This window comes from Ooceraea biroi, chromosome 1 (genome assembly GCF_003672135.1).
Source record: "Ooceraea biroi isolate clonal line C1 chromosome 1, Obir_v5.4, whole genome shotgun sequence".
NCBI classification, from domain to species: domain Eukaryota; kingdom Metazoa; phylum Arthropoda; class Insecta; order Hymenoptera; family Formicidae; genus Ooceraea; species Ooceraea biroi.
The window spans coordinates 21,596,401-21,620,002 of NC_039506.1; the positions used below are offsets into that span (position 1 = coordinate 21,596,401).

General features: G+C 46.1%; 2 protein-coding genes across 2 annotated transcripts; one reads left to right on the top strand and one right to left on the bottom strand.

The window, feature by feature from the left end:
• Window positions 1-17,059: 17,059 nt before the first annotated feature.
• On the bottom strand, window positions 17,060-18,328 carry LOC105278500 (probable ribosome biogenesis protein RLP24). Its single transcript, XM_011337640.3, has 2 exons — window positions 18,108-18,328; window positions 17,060-17,696 (listed from the first exon to the last, which is right to left on the bottom strand). Exons 1-2 carry the CDS (start codon window positions 18,186-18,188, stop codon window positions 17,265-17,267), a joined length of 513 nt encoding a protein of 170 aa, XP_011335942.1. The 5' UTR covers window positions 18,189-18,328; the 3' UTR covers window positions 17,060-17,264.
• A 514-nt stretch (window positions 18,329-18,842) lies between these two features.
• On the top strand, window positions 18,843-23,017 carry LOC105278498 (neither inactivation nor afterpotential protein G). The gene is made up of 9 exons (XM_011337634.2): window positions 18,843-19,692; window positions 20,228-20,430; window positions 20,839-21,198; window positions 21,372-21,542; window positions 21,624-21,777; window positions 21,888-22,009; window positions 22,185-22,368; window positions 22,495-22,705; window positions 22,782-23,017. The coding sequence occupies exons 1-9, from the start codon at window positions 19,572-19,574 to the stop codon at window positions 22,915-22,917; spliced, it is 1,662 nt and encodes a 553-aa protein (XP_011335936.1). The 5' UTR covers window positions 18,843-19,571; the 3' UTR covers window positions 22,918-23,017.
• Window positions 23,018-23,602: the final 585 nt, after the last annotated feature.

A 23,602-nucleotide genomic window follows, 5' to 3' on the forward strand; every position in this document is an offset into this window, starting at 1 on the left:
TTATAGAATGTCAAGATTGACTTTCCGTTTCGTGAAGATAGATAATAGAATGAATCAGCTATCATTTGCCTTTGCAGCTATGTAGTTTTTGTTTCTATGGAATTGCAAGAGATTGATATAATCTTCGCGCTTTCCCTCTCTCTCCCTCATTTTTGGTGCATCTATAAAATTATCGGCGATGCTCATCGAGTTAAACCCTCGTTGAAAGCCAAGGTATATTCACATTTTGCACCTCAGCAAACTGATTTACGCGCGTTTATCTCTGGAATTATGACGGTCTTTAGTGCGAATAAGCGCGGATAAAATGTTATTCCGAGTGGTGTTAAGCGATCGCGAAAGTATCTCCGTCAAAGTAACGCCAAGTATCCACTCGAATTTAACGGCGCGATGGCGCGAGGAAGGACATAACGAAATGACTCGTAAAATATGACACTACCCGAGGCGCACACTTCCCCATACACGTGCAATCGATCTTGCCAGGTATTACGGGGTGCTTATCTCATCTTTGGAACTCGTTTAAGACCCGTTTCGGCACCTCAGTTCTCCCGATTGCGTCCGCTTCAATTACGTCCGGCGCTCTTGTTCCAAGAATGGACACGTCCGCCCCAGAATTTACGGGTGCTGTCAATTTTACTCATGCGCTTTCGCCCCAAACGAATCCTTCAAAGACATTCCATGACGCGCAGCAAGCTCGACGTCAAATTTGATAAATGTTACCATATTTTTCCATCAAAACCAACCATAAAATCTCCATGATGTGAGTAACAAAAAGAACGATGAACGATAATAAATTGCAGGATACAATACATCCCTTGATATCTCGCATTTCGTTGTACACGAAGACGGGGGTGATTACGTCATAGCGGCGTATTCCGCGATTTTATCCCGCGGCTACCAGCGATCGAGGATCCACGTCGTGCGAAAGAGCGGCGAAAGAGAGGATCGAAAGCGAAGCCGGCCCGCGATTCCGTGACTTTCGCGTGTTAATTTGGCAGGGTTGCGTGCCGCCTGTATACTTAGCCGCGCGTAGATAGGCATGCACTTAACACCTGTGAGTCCGCGCGACTCCGCGATAAGTATACGCTCCGGCCGGGCCGGCCGCTCACGAATAGCGATGCCGACTGTTAGCTATCTCTCTCTATGCGAGCACAAGAAAAAGAGAGAAAAAGAGAGGGTACGGCGTGCATACCCATCCATTCTGGCGCGGAAAGGGCTCCGCGCGCTCGGGTTCCATGGGGTGTTAAGTTCACGAGGCGCGCTGAAGCGCCGAACGTTTCGTGATGCGTGCGCGACCCAGCTTAACGTAGCCGCCGTGGCTGGAAGAGAGAAGCCGCGAATGTTAATGTTGACGCGTAGGTCGACGCTAAGCGAATCTCTCGCGCGCGATCCTGGAAACTCAAAGGCAACGCCGGGCAACCGGATATGCGGCTCGATTTTCGCCCACGAAGCCTTGCTCGCGTTTATGTACGGATATTGAAGAATTGCTTCAGTATTTCTTTCCACTTGCTCTGTTTCACGAGAGACGTTATACAGGATTGTATTATATATTAGACAAATGGAAGAATTTATTAGGCGAATTTAAAAATTTATTTCGACGCTGACGTATCGATCAAGTTTAAAACTAAAAATGATGATAATTGAAATCAGATAAGATTAGATAGTCGGGAGATACGCTGGAGGATTAATACGGAAAAATCGGAAATTTTAACAGTCATCGTGGACAGCGACTCAAAAATTTGGAGGAGCGCCGGCAGTTACGCGGTGCCTCTCCTCTCGCGCATTGATATGCGTCGCAATCATGTTTCGATGACCGCAGCATGTCGACGAAAACATGTGGCAGCGCGTAGAAATTTTCGTTTCTCGGCCTTCTCCGTCACCCAGGGAACAGTTGGACCATGAATATTCACGAGACGCACCGTGATAACTGCGCGTAACGCTCGTGCACCACATACGAAGCGGATCAATGATAATGCCCGTGCGCGCCGTATCGTCTCGTGACTGAAGATATGCTCGTCACTTGGTGCGGAATACGGAGTACGGAAATGTTATTTTATTTCTGCCATTGAATGAATGCTAGATAAAGACGTCGGACACTATCGAACTCTATTAAATTTAAGCGTCCTTATCCGAGACGCCGCGCAATCGTAAAGAAATGCTGAGCGACGTCGTCCTCTCTTTCTTCGATAAGATGCGATCCGCAGCGCGGCTCACGTATGATGGATCGATAAACCATCTGGTATCGCGGCGTGGATAAGAATCTATATAAACAGATCCGCGTATGCATGTATGTGTCGGTGGAATGATCGGCCAATTGATATGTACGTCGGCGTGTATGCACAACACAACGTCATTGTTTACGATGATTATTTATTGATTATCTGCCTCGTCCACCTCACGGCGTTGCCGATGGCTTTGAGTGAATTTTTGCATGCTCGAGTTTTATGCGATAAACAGCGACGAACACAAGGAATTCGTCGGGCGATAAGGTTCCTGCTTCTTTCTTCGTCGGATTGCATAATTTATGTAATTGTGAGAAATGGAAAAATAAGTTTGGATGTGAGATAATTGCCCTCGACTCCCTTAAAAATACTTTACTATATCTCTATAACTATATCTCTATATTCTCTCGAACGCAAATCGAGTAAAGAATAGGATTCAGTAGATAAATCAATCGTAATCTTCACCGTAAACGTAACTATCTCTCGTTGCAGAATCATACCTTCCACTCTCGATCACTAAGACAAAAACAACGCGTGTTTTTCGTTCTGATTGACCGATTTAGTCTCACGCAACTCTCGCAATAAAACACGTAAAAACAATACCCACCGACAGTCAAATTCCCAAATAACCAAAATACAAAATATATAAATTCATAATACATAGTCGCGCAAAATACATGTGAATATTCGAGATTTTAAAGCGTATCTCACACGTAATTAAACGCCTGCGGTGATCTTTTTCCAGGAGATCCACTATTTTCGCGTTGAGGCGAATAGAGATGCTCTCGCATGCACGTGAAGCTAAGAGGCGATTTTATGAATCATCGCTGAACGAACCAGAAATTAGAACGCGACGTTCGCCGCATATTAATGCGTCGAGAATACCATACGGCATGTGGTTGATCCTGTGCCTGCGCGGGTCGCAAATTAAAACCGTGATGATCGCTTTGATACGCCAATGAACGGTTACGCTTACAACGTGAAATCTGATCGTTCGCGGCAGAAGGAACGTACGCTGACTCTCGGAGCTCTCAGACGTCATAATTAAACATTTCATCTGCAGCACGGCGACTGAAATACTATCAGCCTCAGGCACGCGTAGAGCCTTCCTCAACGAAACGATGATTACCCGAAAATATGGCAGTTATTACTTTGTCTACTTCGAGGCACCAGTTGACATTACTCTATCCTGCTCTCGATGACTATTAATCGTCGATATACAGGGTGAGGTACCTAAAACAGGCCACCTGAATATCTCGGCTGTTATTGGTAATAGAAAACAATGTGTCAGACCAAACTTGCATGGTTTCGAGGGACACATAATTTGTTCTAAATAGTTTTTTATTAGGTGGACGCGTAGAGGTTATATGAAGGTCAACTTCGTTCTTTTAAATGGTATGATATGTTTTTTTACGTACCATCTAGTAGAGCGTTTGAAGATGCGCACATTGATTTACGAATCAAAATCATTCAAGGTCACTGAAGGCCAACTGCAAGGGAAAATAATTTACTTTATATTGCCTAGAGTTCTCTGCTATTAAAAATACTGTAAACTCAGAAATGAAAAAGTTCTAGCTGTTAGAAATTTTTTCTTTTCCGAGAAGTTCTGAGTTGATATCATTATTTTTTATATTACCTAGAGTTCTCTGCTATTGAAAATACCGTACACTCAGAAATGAAAAAGTTCTTGTTCTTAGAAATTTTTTCTTTTTCCGAGGAGTTCTGAGTTGTTCATATCATTATTTTTTATATTGCCTAGAGTTCTCTGCTATTGAAAATACCGTAAACTCAGAAATGAAAAAGTTCTTGCCCTTAGAAATATTTTCTTTTCCGAGAAGTTCTGAGTTGTTCATATCATTATTTTTTATATTGCCTAGAGTTCTCTGTTATTGAAAATACCGTAAACTCAGAAATAAAAAAGTTCTAGCACTTAGAAATTTTAGCCTTCAGTGACCTTGAATGATTTTGACCCGTAGATCAATGTGCGCATCTTCAAACGCTCTACTAGATGGTACGTAAAAAAACATATCATACCATTTAAAAAAATGAAGTTGACCTTCATATGACCTCTACGCGTCCACCTAATACAAAACTATTTAGAACAAATTATGTGTCCCTCGAAACCATGCAAGTTTGATCTGACACATTTTTTTCTATCACCAATAACAGCCGAGATATGCAGGTGGCCTGTTTTAGGTGCCTCACCCTGTATATCCAGCTAATAAAATTGTGCTATGTTTGTGCTTCCACCTTCGTAGAAGTTCTCGTCAACTTTCATGCAAGCACGCAGCCAAGTATAATGCAACGAAGTGCAGACTCGCGGCGTCTTGGCTTTTGTCGTGCTTAGTACTTTGAAGTTCGATTCCTGAACGATCACACGGTCCTTCTGTGCGGCGTCTGCCCTATTCCGTCGACCGCAATCATACGGTTGGCCGGTATTCTGTACAGGACGCGCGATGCGGCGACTTATTATTGCCTCTGGTGCCGAGCGATTTCCTCGGTCTTTCGATGGGGGCGATGATGAGAGCACCGAGGCTAATTCGCGAAACGGTGTCGGGTGCATCATAGAGCCCTCACTCCACCGGCTCCGAGAAAGAGTCACGCCCTACTCGTTACCCCGGGGCTGTCCCCCTTCGTCCGTTCTCTTCTTTTCTATCTTGTTCCTCTTTCTCAGTCTCTCTTTCTCTCGGCGATAATATCTCGGCAAATACCGAGCCGGGGAACCCTTTAGCATCGGCCAGGCTGCCGCCTGTGCGCGTAATGCCCTAAAATTAAACAGCCCACGGCGCCGGGGGTCGACCTGCCCGTCACCCATCGCACCCGGTCCCCCCTTTGCCGCGCTCGTTGGCCCTCCTACCTTCCACCCCTCCGCGTGATAAATAAAGATAATCCGAATGTCGATGACGGAGAGAAAGCGCCGTGCCGAGCTCCTCGGGTCTCCTCGATTTAATTCGAACTTCGAAGGGCTGGAAGAACGTCGCATTATCGACCGTAACATTAATCTCACTTTTTTACCATTAAACGAAAATTGTCTATTTATGGTATCAAATTACATTAAAGCCTCCTCGGAAGCCTCCAGCGGAATACCACACTTCTAATTTTTGTGCCTGCAGCGTTTTTTTCTTGGAGACTCTTTCAATGAAGCGTCGTCAGGTGCATCCTTATATTCCTTTCATTTCTATTAAAGTCATTAATAAAAATTTAATGGAATCCAAAAGACGTGTCTGTGTTATCTTCGATGTTTGCAGCATTTTTTCACAGACTCTTTCAATCAAGCGTTCGTAGCGTCAAGTAAATTTCCCTTATTTTTCTCATCTCCGAGATGTTTGAGAGATCGGATCTGAACGAAATAACCCGTTAATAACGCCGAGTTGCAGTCGCAGACGACGCGCCTCAGCTGCAACGGATCGCGCGAGCGAACGAGGACGGAATTCAGCTGGCTGGTGCTCGCGTGACACTGTGCATGGCGCCGGCGTCATCGAGAGGATGCCACGAATTTAGCGGCGACGGTGACAGCGACGACGCGACAGTCGCCGCCGCCATCGTCGGCGTGAATCCCCTTCCTCCCGTGCGTCCTGATGCATCCTAATAGTCCACCGGCGCGTATGCAGATTGGCCCTTCACGTGGTCGTCGGCTTCGCGAAGATCGCTGTTCGCGACCGATACAGACTCTAGTCCCGAGCGTGTGAAACAAACTGCCTGGAAATGTGCACATTAGAATTCACATCGACGGTTATCTCCGAACGTTGATTACGATTTATCGTCGTTCCTTGCTACGTAAAGCAGCATCAAAGTCCGAAAGCCGATTACGAGACGCGATTATATACGAAAGGCCGCCGCGATTCCGTCGCGGAGACGACGTCTCACGCGGAACGTGATCTGCGTGCCGGATAAAAATAAATTTCAGTATCGGCTGCCCGTGCTGGAGCCGCGCCGAATACACGCGCGGTGGGAATGGGAGTTCCTCCGCGGACTTCCTCGGTAATAACACGGTAGAAAATAGTGAAGGCTACACACTAAACGCCCGCTTAATGGCCCGTCACCGAGGAGGGAGCGGCGGTGACAGATTATTAGCCGGAGCATCTGCTAATGCAGATCTCCGTCGCTGTTAAAGCGAGAAACCGGGACCACCATCGCCCCGACTGAAGATTTACACCTGAACCTTTCAGATAGTATCTCCGACGCATTGTCGCCCGTCCGAGATGCCCGATACGAGATCGCCGGGTCCTCGTGGGACCGTGGCCGCGTGCTCGAATTTATAGCAAAGACTCCGCCATCCGGCCGAAAAATTTTTACGACGCAACGAGAGAAGTCTCTAGCAGTAAAGTATGTATCTAAGTAATAAAAAATAACGTCACACACGACACACGTGGCACAGCTGTGGAACACTTTGAGCATTTATCGCCGCGATGAAGCAACGACATGTTTCGATAATTGTATAATCGCGAACCGCCGCGATCGTTTCCCCGCGGAGAGAGAAATAGAAAGATAGTTTATTTATTACAATTGTCAAATGCACAGGAACGTCTTCGTGAGGTCGCTCGTAGATTCCGTCCGACTTTCTGTTCCCCAAATCCAAACCGGACGCAAGGTTCGAACCGTCGTAAAACACGAGCCTCGCGATTTCCGTTCCGCGCTGTGCGGTCCTGGGCAAGAGTTCAGGTACGCAAGTTCGGAGCGCGCGTTACAAGGCGGACGGCCGGGATCGCCGGAACGGACCGGCGGCGATAAATCAGAATCATTAGGGAATTGGCCGCGCCTTTCACGATTCCTAAGTCGCTTCTTGCGGCCGTCCACGAGATTTACGTCCCATAAAAATCTGTATCGCCGCGCGCGGCTACCCGCGCGCGGATAACTTCTTCCTCTTCTCGGTTCTCGGCCTGGTCGGCCGGCCTCCTTTCATAAGCCGCGCGGATCGTGAATTACGAAGAGCAGTCCCGGAGAAACGTCTTCTTCTTCACCTTTGTGCGTGCGTGCGTGCGTGCGTGCGTGCGTGCGACGCGAGTTAACGGTAGTTTCTTAATTTTACGATCCAGACGATTAGTGGCGACGTGGATGTGCTCTCCTTATGTGGCATTGTATCGAAATACGTCGCTGCATTTTTATCAGCTCGTAAATCACGTTATTCAAGCGTCGCGTGGGTGTGCCTGCGTACTGGAGCGGAATATCCGCACTCGTTTGCGGAGGTGAGCGCGACGCCTTGCTGCTGAATATATCGCAGCCTTCGCGGGGAGCTAATTTTCGACAATAAAATTAGAGACGCAAGACTAATTCGGATAATGCGCCGCGCAATTACGACTTTCGTAATTTCATTGAAACCGTTCAGCGTAACGATCGATCGCTGATCGTGAGAGCGGTTTTACCCGTACCAGACGCGCGCGCTTTACAACCGCTCTATGCTCACGCTTAGACTGGATCTCGTAATAAATCTCGCGAGTTTTTCGTTACAACGTGCAACGTCGATTTTCTCATTTTCGTCAAGATCGCTTCAACGAAACAAACGACACTTGAGCAATTTCCGTTTGGGCGTTTGTTGCCAAGCGAAAAGAGTGAAGACGAATGAAGACGTATGAGTGCCGATGTGTGCCGCGGAGATTTCCATATAGCGCAACGCGTTACGCATAAAATACTTTGATGTCTCAAGTGAGCACGCTCAAAGTCCGCGCTGAATTGAAATCGACTTACGGCCCGTGCTTACCGGTCGTCGTCGATATTTCGCGGAGTACAAATGTCACGGCTGGATGCTGGCGGGAGAGTCGTATCGTGAAAACCGTGCACACACCACGTCGCGAAAAAAGCCGCGGTTTATTCCTGCGATGCGTTTTACGTACGCGCAACGACCGGCGACATTGGTTTCGAAGGTGATCGAACGGCAGCCTCGAGCGACGTGGCTCTTTCTTCGGACACTGATCTTCGCTGCACGATGAAGTCGATGCAAATTAGAAGCATTTAAGTCGCGGAGCATACTTCGACGTGGACGATCGACGATACTCTTATTCGCTTTTTTGTCGTAGTAGCAGCAGGATTAAATTGCAGGAGAATCAATTATTAACCTTTGTCGCGAATGCAAATGCAGATATCTGGGATTGGAAGAATTTAACAGAAATTTAGCAGAAATTATGAAAGCAAACAAAATTTTCTGTCAGTTAATCATGATACCGTTAGATGTCACATGATAACGATCAATATAATATCAAATGATGAATGATAATTAAACGAAACACGTGGAAATATCAAGTCGCGGCAGTGTATCATGCTTGTGGCGTGTTTCCGTTTCATTTCATGGGAATTTCGTGAGTTCAGTTTAACGCACCAGAGCCAAACGGTTAAGACTACCAAGCGGAATAACTCTTCTCTCCCAAAAAATAATTTCGTCGGACGTTTTTCTCTGTGTTTCCGACCAACTGACCACTTTCATCCTCCCTTAGGGACATCAATAAGTCGGCCGAGACCGCGGTGCGTCTTTCCATGTTGTATTCGCTTTCGAGGCACGGGCATAAATTAGTAGTACGTGCCACGCGTGTAACGGGGAACTCGTGTCCCGATTGGGGAGATTAGAGGGATTATAAAGCGAGTGGCGGCGCGACCGCGCCAGCTGATTTTCTCGGCCGTTTGATTTTGGAGGCGCGTCTTCCCGCGCGCGCGCGTTTTTCGAGACACCCGAGCGTCCGAGTCTCGAAGAAATTCGGTTTTCTTTTTCCGCCGACTCGCGTCCGGCGTGCCGGGAATCTTAATGCCACGGATATAACGTCCATCGCCTCCTCCTGCGTGCGCGCGGAATCCGCCGATAAATAACCCTTTTTAATACCGCATTCGCGCCACGTATCCCGGCTATCGCATTCGCGTGTGTCTACGCGATCTACGTGCGATGCCGCGCTGATACCGGACCGCCGGTCGCCTCTGTCGGTTCTTCTGTTTGGCGCGATCGCCTTTCCTTCGCCGTGCGTTAAATCGGCTCAACGCGCTCCCCGGGTTTTCGGAAACCGAACGAGAACACGCCATAAATATATTTTTCTCCGAATACTCTCGATAAAGCGTAAACGTTAAATATTTATCGTTATCAAGGAGAAAGGCGCGAGCGAGCGTTCCTCCACGAACGCTTTCTCGCTCGCACGGGAGACCGGAAGTCGGGCACCAACGCGGAATGACTCAAGCCTCCCCCGCTTCGGTGGATTCGGGCCGAATCGCGAAGCGGCGGAGTCGGACCTACGGATGAATAATTGTTTACACGAGTCGGGGGCGAACGCGTTTAGCATCGTGTCGGACGTGTTCTGTGCAGTGTATCCATCGCGCCTACTCATCTGTATCCCCTAGGACGAAACCGTGGCCGTCGGTCTCGCCCACCGAGATGGCCGATAGAGCCCTTCGCCGGTCGCTCGCAGCCTCTCGACGACGGAATTCTCGTAGCGCACTCATACGATTCCGCCCGGTGGTGTAATCGGACCGGGTGACGTTAGCGTGCACTACGAGATACCGGATCAACCGGATGTCCCTTCGGCCATCGGATCTTGCAAGCTGATTCAGAGGAAGCACGGTGGTGGTATCGACAACGCCGAGGCCGTGGAGTGAAAATAGAAAATCGTAGAGCGATTTTGAAGACTCAGCCAGTCGCTGATGCGAGACGTTGGTGCGCGAGAAGAAACGTTTATTTTGCAAATAAATAAACGTTTATTTTATTCGGGCAGATATAGAAATAAATATTTAATTGCGCTGCTGTGCTTTAAGTAGGATTCTGTGACGACTGCTGTGACGCGATGTTTCAACGCGTGGTGCTCGCAAAGAGGCAACGAACGCTCGCGAATATTTACGTCGGAGTAACTTTTAGCTTTGAACCGTTCGAAATATTGCGCGTAGCACCCCGGTGATTCAGAGAATCGCGCGAAATAACGAGCGAGTGGGTGTTGAGGATCGCGAGTAGTCGGATGATTCAAGAAGGATTTTTCATATCCCCCGCGAGAGAGGGTACCGCAACTTGCGAGACGCAGTGTGTAACACCGAAGCTGGTCGTAATAATTGCGCTCTAATTGCGCCATTAAGATTGTCATTGAGATAATATTATAATACCATGTAATTAAACACGGCGATGCTCTCTCTCTCTCTCTCTCTCTCTCTTTTTCTTTCTTTATCTCTTTTATCTCTTTCTCTCTCTCTCTTTCCTTCTCTCTCTGCCTCTCTTGATTAAACATTCGCTCGCGCGGTTAATGCAACGCGGAGACGAGATCGCGCGATCGCGATACATGCGCGTAACGTATAATCCGGCTTTATCAAATAGACATTTTTCTTGAACTCGTTGAAACGACGCGGCGCGGTTACACCTGCGCTAAAACCCGTCTTGCATCATGTCGGACGACGTGTTTACGAAGCGCGAACAGCTATCTATCGAGGGGGATCGGGAGAGAAAAGGAGCGAAAAGGCTTGGACTTGGACGCGCGTAAAGCCTCGATGTAGCCCGTTCTCCACGACGTTATAAACCCCAGCGTTCACAATAAGATGCCGGATAAGAGGCCCGTGAAGTGGCCGCGTGAACGTATAATTTGCCCAGGCGTTTGTTTGTCCCGGTAATTAATGGTACACGGTACCCCATAACGTATCAGATTGTAAAAGGGCCTGTGCTCTCCAGCGTGCTCGGTCTCGGGGAACGACTCGCGCCTTGACAAAGTGGATTTCCACGGGGTGTTGCCACCCGAGTAGGATGCGAAGGTGCGAAGGAGCCGTGAGAGCCGGCTACCAATCCTCTGGGCTCCCATGGGAGCCGCGCGGTACCTGCGTGTGTCGTACGTGCGGCCACGTAGGTTTACATCATTCCATCGTGGCCGTAAATTTTACTACTCTCCCATTAGTATATCATCAAACGTGCCCCCTTCGTAAAAGCGTAATGAGGAATGAGATGGACAACCGTTCGTTGATCGGGGAACTTTGTCTCTACTCTCCAGTCGCTACTCGTATTTCTCGAAATACACACGCGCGTAACTGTAAGAATAAATGATCTAAAATGAGACTGCCAGGAAATTATTTCAACTTGACGCGATCGAAAAAGGGGGGCGATCGACTGACTCGAAAATGTGGGACGCGTTGTAATTGCACGCTTTCCTCCGAAGGCCGAAAGTCCTCCGTGTAGTCCACGGACTACTTCAGGTTTTAATCCGAGATTTCACGGGTTCCTGACGTGTATGCTTTTCTTTCGTAATTCGCCCGTCGATCGCCACGTGGTCATCGCGTGTCCCTGGCCACTCGTGAGAATGGAACCGGACGAGTACGAGCGCGTAATATCGTGTCGAGACGTCGCTCGTCGCTCGATGCGGGAAAGACGACGTGCACATGGCGTTTCTTGACTTTAACGTGATCGAGAGCCTCTCACGTTGACGTCCATCGCGCGAGAGGCCGAGTCCTCGTCGGGAATATTGCTAGCGTTAACAGTTAGTTCACAACGAGTTCCCCCTCGTGCGGCTCGACCAACAATCCATTATTATATCTATCGAGATGCCAAGATCCTCCTGGATAACTGTTTCCGGATGAAATGAAAAAATTGCTGCTCCATCGACGGATAGAAGGAGATAGTTTTGTATGATCTTCAAGCTTCCGCGGTTTTCTTTTTGTTTGATATTGAAGCATTGACAAAAATACATACACACATATATATAATGACGTGTCGATAGTGACAGCTTATTTTTCGTAACGACGCAATTTCTCGCACTCGTGAGAAGATGGTATCTGCGGTTAACGATCGTATTATAGATATGCTTATCTGCTTACATAATGTGAAATAATAAAATATGCATGTACACGCACCACGTTTTACTTCAATTAAGCCGCGATCAAGCTTTTCACGCAGCCACGTAGAAAGCAGCCTTCCCATTTTATACTGTATCATAAATTGAGCCGCTTGATAATTAAGTCGGAGACGGGCTAATTACTTTCACATTTTTCCTTGATTTTAGCCTCGCGTTTTGCATAAATTATACTTAATGCAAATCTATGAGGGCTTGCGCAAACGCACACGCCACAACGTCCATAACATCTTCCGCGCTAAGCGACTTAACGATTGGCTAATTATTAATATGTCATATTTATGCCACCACGATATCACGCTTTAATTAAATACCAAAATCTCATGAATGTTAACAATCGCGAATAGAGAAAATTCACTCCAATCCAAAGTGAGATTTATGGAAGAATCTCTTTGAAGCAGTCATATGATCTGTGGTGGAATACGACGCGATACTTTGCGACGTAGCCTGTACATCAAGGCGTCACGCTCCGTTACGACATCATCGAAAAATTCGTCGAGATACATCTCGACTTTCGGCGAAATGATACCCGTCGACGTACTCGGAAATTTGGCCGATGCAGTTAGCTGCGTACATGCGTTATGTGGGCCCACGCATCAGGCATGCCTTCAACAGAGAATTAGCCCCGACGAGGCGAGAACCTTGGCTCTTCGTGGTAGTTCAGACGCGCGGCATGCACAAAAGCGTCAATTCACCGAAGTGCGTGCACTTGCTTACGTCGAAGTTGAACCGGCATTCCTGATTCACGCTCTCAAAACAATGTTTCGTGTTTAACGTATCAACGCGCCTAACTGAACACGACTCGACGAATGTATCAAATCAATGAGATTACAATCGGTTTGAAACCGCCTACTGCGATCGCGAATCTCAAATATCTAGCCTTGACAAAAAATGTGTCGTCAATTGACAATGACAGCCTTGACAATAAAGACAAGTTGGATGCGAAAAATAATGTCTAGTCAGCGTTCGAGACCGTCGAGCGTTTCGAGGTGTTCCCGTTTGGAAATTTGAAGGCTCCTGCGGTAAATTCTACCAAATCGATTCAATGAACTGTGATCGATCATTCGATATAGAATTCAAGGTGCGAATACCGTTTCGGATGACATCCGAGACAACATTAAACGATTTTAGGACAGCAGGCGACGCCGGCAACGTGCAAACAAGCGGATCTACCGCCCCGACATGATCTTTGTGTTCGCCGAACATGATCCACACGTGGATGATCCACACGCCGACTCGTTCGAAGAAACTCAATCGCCTCGGAGATACCATCTAATCCGTTTAAACTGCGTCGACGAGCAGCAATGCTCTCGGATGCAACGCCGCGTTAAGAGACGCCGAATCGGTGTGCATCGTTTTGATCCCGGGAAGACGCAAGAATGCACACGCGCTAGAATGCGTCTATTATACCGGTAGCTTCCTAAAATGCAGCCACACATGACGAAGTAACAAAGAAAGCAGAACTTGAATACAGAAATCCCATTTCTGGAAGGTAAATATTGAGGAAAATGATCTACTGAAAGAAGAATTAAAGACAAGCAACAATTGTAAACGTATCATAATTTAAAAAGATTTAAATTTCAAAGAGTGATCAAATTTCGAAGATATATTCTATAATCTAAGATATATAACAGATATTCTAATATATATTTATCACTTTGTCTAACACAGGAATATTTTCTTTCATCGATATGCGATCCTCTGAAATTGCATTCTGGTTAGTTTAGTCTGTACCTTAATCCGCCCCTGTTGTCCGAGCCACCAGGAGCTTTATCGACAGAGGCTGCGACAGGAATGTCAAACATTCACCTGTCCCCGGTAGGCCGCATCTTCTCCCGTGGGTAGCATTAGGTATGCTGCTTTCGGAAACGATGTCCCCTGTTTATCCGTTATCGCCGAGCGGCCCGATGATCGCGCTATCCGGTCGATCGGAACGAGTGATCTCGAAGTAGGTGATGTCTGTCTGTCCACCCGGGCTCAAATTAAGAGAAACCAACGAGTTGCTTGGTTCAGATATTAACAGAACCGACGCTGGGACATGCTGCTCCTCTATCGCAAATCACGATTATATCGCCAGGGTCAAACTAATCACGAACTTCCTGGACCTAAATCGAAAACAGACCCTATTTAGACCCAGCATTGCGATGTTTTGTGCGCAGGAAATTGAATCCCGCCTTTTATGACAAAGCTCTGCGCCCAAGTAGATAACCGTTGAGCGAAAACATATTTTTATCGCAGAGGAGGATTCGACAAGATTCACGCATAAACCTTGAAGGAGCAGAGACTGTAAGTCCGGATTTGAAATATGATGCGTATATAAGACAAACATAATAGTATTTCAAGATTACTCACGTTTAATGGCTGTTTCATCAGTTTAACGGTGCCGGCCATAATTTTATTATTCCCGTGTAATATGCGTGCGCGATAGAGGATCCCCGAAGCGGATGGCCAGTGAAAGCGGTGTAGGCTAGGTCTCTATCAGAATATCGGTAGATTCATCCCGACTCGAGTCCCATTGTGATAAGACGCGACATCGAAATTTAATTAAACGCGCCTTGTTGTTTGACAGAGCTCTAGAGGGGCCTTTTAGTCGTGATGTTTACGAGCTCGGACCGTTATAGCTTTCCACGCGACCGAACTCGGGAAAATGAAGCTACACCCGCGCTGAGAAAACACACGGTGGAAGATTAATGATTCCAGTCGATTTGGTAACAATGTACTATGTCCCGGACAGAGCAACCGTGCGCAATGCACGCTAGATTTACTCGGCGACACAAAAGTGTTTGCTGTCCAAATACCGTCGACCGGAAAGCGGTCCCGCGCGATTATCAGCGGTTTTTAATTCCGGAAACGTGCGCTGCACTTTCTCTCCCTCTTTCTTTCTCTGTCGAGTATTAATTAACCGCAGTCGCGGTCGGTGAATACTGATGATCACCGATCGAGCCGCGGATCGGTGAGATCTGAAGGAATTTCCGAGACCATCGGTCGCCGTGAAATAATATTGTCTGACCAAATGCTGGGCTCCCAGGCAAACTGTTCCCCGGGTCCATCGTCACCGCGGCAGTCGCCTTATTTATTTGTGCTGCACTCGCGACCTCGGCTGGAAGATGTTATTACAAGGACCGTCCCGCGATGCACGACGACGATTACATAAACGTCGGCAGCAGCACGATAATGCCGGTTTTGTCAACGCGGCTTCGAGAAGCTGCTGCTCTCTCAGTGTCTCCTGCCTGAAGCTGCGTGGGCGACACGAAGACACGAAAAGAGGGTAGCCATATAAGAGGGGGCATGAGTACATCGGTTGATCGATTGCTGATGGTCGCTGATGCATTATGATTGCGGCACAAAATCAACCATCTCGCAAGAACGCAAAGAGAGGAACGAAGGTGTCGCGAGGAATGACAGTACTTGTCTAATAAAGCAACAACAAGAACAATTAGCTACAAGTTCCTGCTCGAGAAGTAGTTTCTCTTCTGTCGCGGTACAAGATTATCGTTTCCGAGACATTGTTAGCCGCAGGAACGGCTTCATCAGCCGTATTATTCGCGAAAAGGGCCATTGACCAATCGACCGAAGTAGCTTCGCAGAAAGCGCAACAACAACTCGTACAACTTTTCGCTCCTTCGCTCTTTCCACCGCACACAAGCCGTTGTATCACGATTGGCAACACGCGTGTCGCGTATTCCGGCCATCGCACTCTCTGTTTCCTCAGTAAACACCGCCTCCACGTGTGGCCGAGTGCGTTTCTTTCGCCCGCAAATTTTGGGACCGCATATGAATCTCCTCGTGGTTCCTCGAACGATCCTCGAGCGAAAATGCACTCGGTGGTCATGCAAGTGAGATGCACTTCATGCTTGCGTGCACCATGCGAGGGTGCACATCTTGCATTGTGAATACATCCATTTCTTTCCTTTCTCATTCTCGCCAGAAGAAAGAACCGTAAACATTAAATTTTTGGCACCTCATTTCGTTGAGTAAAATTCAATTCTATATTATCTTTGCAGATCCAGAATTCTTTTCGTAAGTGCAATTTCAGTTTGTGCGTGTGTCACTCTATGACGTGGAGTTCTTATTCAGTGGAGTTTTCACTGCGGTGATGACTTACACGACCGCGACTTCCCGGTGTGAGAGAAGAAAAACACTTTGCTTTGCCGTCCAATCGATCCGAAACCGATCGGCGTCGCGTTACCAGGTGATTTCAGTCCTGATGCTGGCGTCGTCGTCGGCGAGGCTCAAAGATCGCTTCGTCGAAGAGATCGGTCGCGGCGCGTCCTCCCGTTCTTGCTCCTTCTCCTCTTCCTCCACCTCGAAATCTGCAAGCTCACGCCCGTGAAAATATTTTTTTGTACGCGTAACACGAGTACCGTGTCCCGGGCGGGTCCGCTTTCGTGAACGCGTTCTACAAGGTATTTCGCTCGAGAGCAAACACCGCGTCGTGGTTTGCCTGGTAATTGCTGGAAACACCTTGCGAGTGTTTGCAGTGTCATCGAGGCGCGGTCACACCTCGTCACACATCGGTGCGGGTCCTATGAAAGCTCTCCTTCGTGCCTTCCGCCACGAAAACGTGACGCGCGGTCCGAAGTGCAGTCTCTTTGGGAAACTGTGGTGCACGAGAGTCTTCGCTTATGGGAATCTTTTTGGAGAACCGATTAACTTACAGCAGCATGGATAAGGCATAGTCTCGATGTGATGTGTTCTCATGAATCATGGTTTGCCATACATTTTTTTTATATTATTTAATTTAATTTTTTTATTTAAGTTGTAGTAAAGATTTGTTTGTCGTTAAATTGTGTGCAATGGATTTTGTGTATCGCTCAAGTTGTTCGGATATGAAATTGAGTGTTGGATCTAGGCTTGGAATTATTGTATATATTATTATATATTAGCACACAGCCAAAAGATGTGCTGCTCCTGAATAATACTCGCAAACAATGCTTGAGAATAAGGAATTATTGTGTTTGCATCGATCAATCCGCATTTTGTTTTTTTAGAATCTTTAGTTTTCTATTATTATATATATTTTGTAGAATGCATAAGCAATAATAATCACAATTTAATGAATAAATATTTATTGCATCTTACTTTCCATGTGATTAGCTTAGCTCTATGGCTCCATGGCTCCATCTGTAGAAATCTCGTAGAAATTGCGAAGCATGCATTTTCAGGTAAATGAGATGGAAAGGAGATAACAGGATTTTTTCAGAACAATATTCTATTTTTTGAATTTGATATCGAAAGAAAAACGCATCGTTGAAATCTAGTTTGCCACCATTTGTTCCGTTTCCATCTCGAGCTCCACGTTCATCTGTTCTTGTTCTTCCTGCTCTTCCTGTGCTTTCCTCTCCTTGAGACCAGCAGCTGGCGAGCGGATGAGGGACATATTGCGTCGTACCTCCTTGATATCCTTCTCCTGTTCCAATTCTCTTCCCTTGTACAACCGCTGCATAATGTGTAGATTCTGTCGCTTCTGTTTGATGGTTTCTATCTTCTTTATCGCCTCGATCGTTTTGCCCCATAGTTCTCTGTTATATTTCACGGGTATGTTTCTCCTCTTCTCGAACTCGAATGATGGATCGATTGCCAATTCCTTGCCAACTGTCTTCCTGTACGCCTTCGTCCATTTGACCTTCCTGGGGTTCTTCTTTTTCTTAAACGCGGCGTGACACTTTGCGCGACAAAACCTGAATAGCTGTAAAGTAAATTGTAAAATGTAAAAGTGCAATCGACGAATGGAAAGACATAATCGCAGGGAATGATTAATTCTTCACTGAAATACAATCATCAAAAGAACCCGTGAAATATAAAACAGATCTTTATTAAAACACAATTATCAAATAAATATAAAACATAAAGATAAAAGCGATCTTTTGTCTGCCTCTTCTTCAAACAAATCGTTTAAACGTATCGAAATACATAGTATGTTTGAATTAAAAAAATCATTGAGGCAAGAGCTTTAAATTTAACATTTATGTTTACTCCGCACATAACCTCAATGCCGATGATGCATTATCGCGTAACAATTGTGACACACACATGTACGTACTCAAAACTTGAAATTGATCTTGCTTATAGTATTAAAAAGTAATTTCTGAAATCTCACCTTGGAATCATTCCTCACGAACTCAATTCCATGTCCCGGATATATCCGGGACGAGCAAAAATAACACGTTTCAATACGCATGTTGCGAGAGGTTAAAAGAACGCATGACACGCGCTGCAGTGCCTCTAGCAGAATGAGACATGAAGCACTGCGAGAATGGATCTATAGATACTCGAGTACCTCGAGAGTTGGAGTCACTAGCTTAATCGATCATCGATAAACTACTGCTAGAATTCGATGTATCGAAAATATAAGTATCAAACTAAAGTTTAGTTACTAAACTATTGATAAGATACTTTATACTACTTCTTCGATGGTTAAGTATTTCCAGTATACGACGACAGAGTTCGCTATAAGACTATTCTTGGAGCATATATATATATATATGTATATACGATAGCTATATGTATATGTTAAATTAATCACGAGTAATATGACAATGTAAACTAAAAATGCCAAATAGACTAAAATAAAAATACAAGACAGCGATATATTTTCGTTTTATCTCTTTAAATTAAAAAAAGACATATATGTTGAAAACTCAACGTCACATAATAAAAATTGAACTGAATGAATCTTGGCTATCTCGTTTTTTTCATGAGGAGCGTGGCCAATTTTAGCTATGAACTATAACCGAGCAGTTTCTGGCGAGAATAATTTGACGGCATTATTTTCCAACTTTTATTATAGATTTTATTGTATAATTTTATTGTAGAAACAGGAATATATCCTACAATTTTAATCGTGACATACATACTATCTTCGTCAGTATTCACAGATGTATTAAAAGAGCATTTTATTATTAGAAACTCTCTCGTGTCGTGTTTAACGTTCATTGCTGCTCAAAGCCAGGAGAAACCCTTAAAAAAGACTAAAGAAAATCGATCTGTTCCAAGTTTAGATCAATCTTTATAGAACAACTAAGTCCAAATTTAAAGACCACATATATCGATAATATAATAATACTGACGAAAATATTTCGGACGATTCACAAGTAGTCAGTTTGCAATAATACACGTATAATAATTACACGTATAAACAGCATCAAACTACAGATCGTTCACGTAGTACGCGTAAGAATCGTCTCGCGGAAATCAAGATGACGCTTGGCGATCGAGCCTATCCTAAAAGCCCGCTCACGCTATGAAAATCGGAAGGACAACTTTCAGATGTACCACATGAATCATTGCATCGCACGGTGCAACGACCGACACATTTCCCGATGTACAATAATAATTACGTATTCCCAACGCCGTTGCCGTTCGTTGGTGCAATGCTTCGAACCGGCGCAACTTATAGACAAGTATCGATTACGAACGGAGAGCTACTAATTTAATATCGGGATCGAACCGCGCCGAGCTGTTATAGTTCCGCGTTGTCTCGCACGTTGTCTCAGTGACAGCGGAAGACGACCATCGGCCAGACGTCGGTTTTTCCCTTCGTGACGATTTTTTAGGGCGGACCATGTGGTGTCACGTGTTAATCTCGATCGTGGTACTGCTGTCGTCGTTGCTCTATCATTATCACTTCAGCGAGCCGACCAGCGTTATCGATCATCCCGAGACGCATTACGACTACATCGTCGGTGAGTTCGCTTCCCGGTTCACCCGGTTTATCGGACCGCGCCGGGCACTTTCATCCCCGCGATTCCAAACAGTCTGCTTGCTCCTCTTCTTTCTTCTCCCTCTCTTTCTGCTTCTGCTTCTCCTTCCGCTACGAGATAATACAGCATCGATTTTTAATCAAACGGGATTTGCTCGCGTCCCACAGCACCAAATCGCATTGCGCTTGATGGTTGTCTCGGACGTTGCACAGTAAATGGATAGAAAATATCATCCGTTCCTCTTTCTATAGTGGAAGTTTCAAATGTCAAGTCTCGATTACGCCGTTTGCTGGTATCGATTACTATCAGTAAATACTAGCATTTAAAAAAAGAGTAGTGAAATTTGATTTGATCAAATATTTAGCGTTTCTAGCGTAGTACTGATAAGATTGATAAGGTTTCGCCTGCGATTTAAAAAAAATAAATCACAAATGGCTTCTTTAAGTGAATTATACGACTGCTTGAATTAATGAAACAGCTACTTGAAAATTGCGCATTGCCGCTGGATTTTTTAAAGTTGGCGCTGGCACGTCTGGCTGCGTGATTGCATCACGGCTCTCAGAGGTGTCGAACGTGACCGTTCTGCTCGTGGAAGCTGGCGGGCACTTTGGATGGTTGTCGACCATGCCGCTTCTGGCACCGATGATGCAAGGCACCGAGGTCGACTGGGCCTACAAAACGGAGCCGCAAGTTTTCTCGTCCCGTGGGTTCTACGGCTATGTAATTAACTCTGTCTTCCGATTCCTTTTCGTTCCCTTCCATGCGAAACGATGCTATAGAACGCTTTCTGTAATCATCCATGCAGTGCAAGTCTTTCTTTCGTGAAAATAGTACCATTGCAAGCCGCGAACTTGCATTTCGCAAGCGCACAATTGTGCACATAAAAAGGCGATTAGAAATATAAAAATTCATGAAAATTACATGCTTTAAATGTTTTACAGAATTCGATTTTTCTGACTGGATTAAAAGTCTGTTAAAATTTTTTCTATGCAGTAATTTTTATAGTTTGCATGATTCGTCGTCAGTCATTTCTCCGCGTGCAGTATAAAAGAGAGAAATTTTGAAAATTCGTGCTCTTTATGTATACTCTTGACATGACGGACCCCGTAATTCCTCGCGTCTGTTTAGAGACAAAACTGGCCGAGAGGGAAGGGCTTGGGTGGAAGCGGGCAGCTTAATTATCTCGTTCACTCCTTCGGGAGGCCCGAGGATTACAAGAGGTGGCCGAAGGGTTGGACGCACGCCGACTTGCTCCCCTATATTCACAAAGTGTCCGACATTATGAACGTTATCCCGATGCCAGAGGAAGAGTACTTGACGAAGGCCTTCGTTCTGGCTGAGGAGTCGTTGAAGCTGGATAACGTATTCCTGCGGAAAGCGATGTACACCGCGCGGAAGGGGACTAGATGGAGCACGCTTCATGCGTACCTGCGGAAAGCCTGGAATCGCAACAACCTGCACATCTTGATGAACACGCTCGTAGCAAAGGTAGAGTTCTCTCCGTAACCGCGATCGTGTCTTGTGTAACACGACTCACCTTCTCCTTCGAAAGCAAACCTCACCTGCCGACCGCCACGCCTGAAAATTGTCGAAGACAATTATTCATCCCAGCTCATTAACTTCGCGTGTACGCATCTTTCCTGTGGCTCGATGAATTATAGATACTGTTCAACCATAAGAAGATCGATGGCATCAGAGTGATGTATAGAAACGGCTCGGTCGGGAGTATCAACGTGAGGAAGGAGGTGATCCTCTGCGCAGGCACCGTCAACAGCCCGCAGTTGCTCTTGATTTCCGGCGTAGGGCCCGTCGACGAGTTGGAGAAGCACAAGGTGAATGATGAATTGGCACATAGTTATGATCGTTCAAGTACTCTTACAGTGAATCCGATTTGTAGATTTGTGGATTTGCAGATACCCGTGGTGCGAGATCTCCCGGAGGTGGGCCGGAATCTGTTCGATCACCTGAACGTGCCGATTTACGTGAACCTGCGGGAGCGCGTCAGCATCACGCTCGTCAAGCTGCAGACAGTGCCCGAGGTGTTCAATTATTTCGCCTTTGGAACCGGTAAATGTGGAGTAACGCGCCAATGACGCCGCGGCCGTCCGCTCGCGGCGTCCATTGACGCATTCCGTGCGGCTCGACATTGTAATCTCTTTCCCTGTTGCATGTCGAAGGATGGTTGGCCACTAACGGCGTAATGGGACTCGGCCTCGCCAACAACAGTGGTATCCTCCTCTTCGGCGTGGCGTCCACGGAGGAAAAATTGCTCAAGGCCATCTCGAATTTCGAGACCGAGGTGAATGAACCAGTCCAGAGTCCTTTTTGCGTTTCAATTAAGATCGCGCCTCGCAGTGTTTATTAATCGCGCGAGAAATTACGCAGTGTCGCATGCGTGGCGATTATTCGCGATTCTATTGATGCTACGTTGAGACTAGAATTGAGACCAAAGAGACTAACGATCGATTAACTAGACGTACAGATCGCTGTTTCCGTCGTACAACGACAGCATGCACGAGGGATTCATCTATCTCGTGTCATGTCTGCAACCCAAGTCCCGCGGAAGCGTGATGTTGAGGTCAAGCAGCATCCATGACCCGCCGAAAATCAATCCGGCGTACCTTCAGGATCCTGATGACGTCATGTGCACTTATCGAGGTAAACGTGATTATATCGCGATAATAATTCTGCTTGAAAAGCTGCGTTTGTGAAATGCATCTAAGCCTCTTACATAATTTATTCAAGCGTCAATAACGTAATCGATTTTAATGATTTTCCGGTAAGCCATAAAACTCGCGATAGATACCCTCAACACGAGGCTATTTCGCGAGTACGGAGCGAAGGTCCATCTTCCCGATCTCGAGGAGTGTCGCCACTTACGACAGGACTATCGGGACATGGATTACTCGGAGTGCGTCATGAGAATCGCGGGTCTCACGAGTTACCATCCGTGTGGCACGTGCAGAATAGGCGCGGTTGTGGACGAGGAACTGAAGTAAAGAAGATACAGTACACGCCGTAGAGTGGGTAAGCTCAAGTAATTGTAATAAAAGCATAATTTCGTTCACCAGGGTGAAAGGCGTGAGTGGATTAAGGATAATGGACGCCAGCGTAGTGCCGTCTCCAATTTCCGGCACGCCGAATTCGGTTCTCGTTGCGATGGCGGAACGCGCGTCTGACATAATTATGGATCGGACGCCCAACTGAGATTTCATTAATCGTGTAACGCGATGCGTTTTATCATCAAAAGAAATTTACTGTTAAAAGAGATAATTTAATGTTATTAAAAAACATTATACATACGCAATTGTGTGACGTTTTCCTTTCTTGTTCCACCTGTTTCCATTACATCGATCCTTAAATTCTGTTGTATTGATCACGGCTTGCAGGCTAGAGATAAAAAACGAAGGAGAAGGAAAAAGAGGAAGGACAAAATACGCGCAAAATAAAAAATGCTCATCGTGCTCCAAGTTTTTTGTAATTTATAATTAATGGTAAAGTTTTCTTTTGTTTTACAGTAATCGAACAGTTATTAATAGTCTAATTAAATTTCGATTAATTTTTATACAAACAAAAAGGGTGAGTTACAACGGCATAGCCACGAACCCCTGCCACCCCGTCCGCGCTCGGAGTATAAAGAAAAAAAAAAACTTATATATTTTTTTACACGCTCCCTCCTCGAAGGATCTCTTCCACCCCCAGTCCTCGTTCGGGATCGTTTGCGATGGCAGAGTTTCGACGTTCTCCCTGTCCCACTTGCCTTTTTCTCTCGCGCATATCCGCAGATATACACACATACCACCCTCCCCTCGTCAACCCTCACCCCTTTCTGCCATTCCACCGATTTATCTTTCGTCTTCTCGGTTCCCTACGAATTCGCATTCGTTTTCTC

Excerpts from the sequence above, each read along its gene's own strand:
- LOC105278500 (XM_011337640.3), bottom strand. The coding sequence starts at position 18,188 with ATGCGTATTGAAACGTGTTATTTTTGCTCGTCCCGGATATATCCGGGA. Across the intron at positions 17,697-18,107 it reads TCGTGAGGAATGATTCCAAG|CTATTCAGGTTTTGTCGCGC; the intron begins GTGAGATTTCAG and ends TTTACTTTACAG.
- LOC105278498 (XM_011337634.2), top strand. The coding sequence starts at position 19,572 with ATGTGGTGTCACGTGTTAATCTCGATCGTGGTACTGCTGTCGTCGTTG. Across the intron at positions 20,431-20,838 it reads CCCGTGGGTTCTACGGCTAT|AGACAAAACTGGCCGAGAGG; the intron begins GTAATTAACTCT and ends GCGTCTGTTTAG. Across the intron at positions 22,369-22,494 it reads CGTCATGTGCACTTATCGAG|CCATAAAACTCGCGATAGAT; the intron begins GTAAACGTGATT and ends TTTTCCGGTAAG.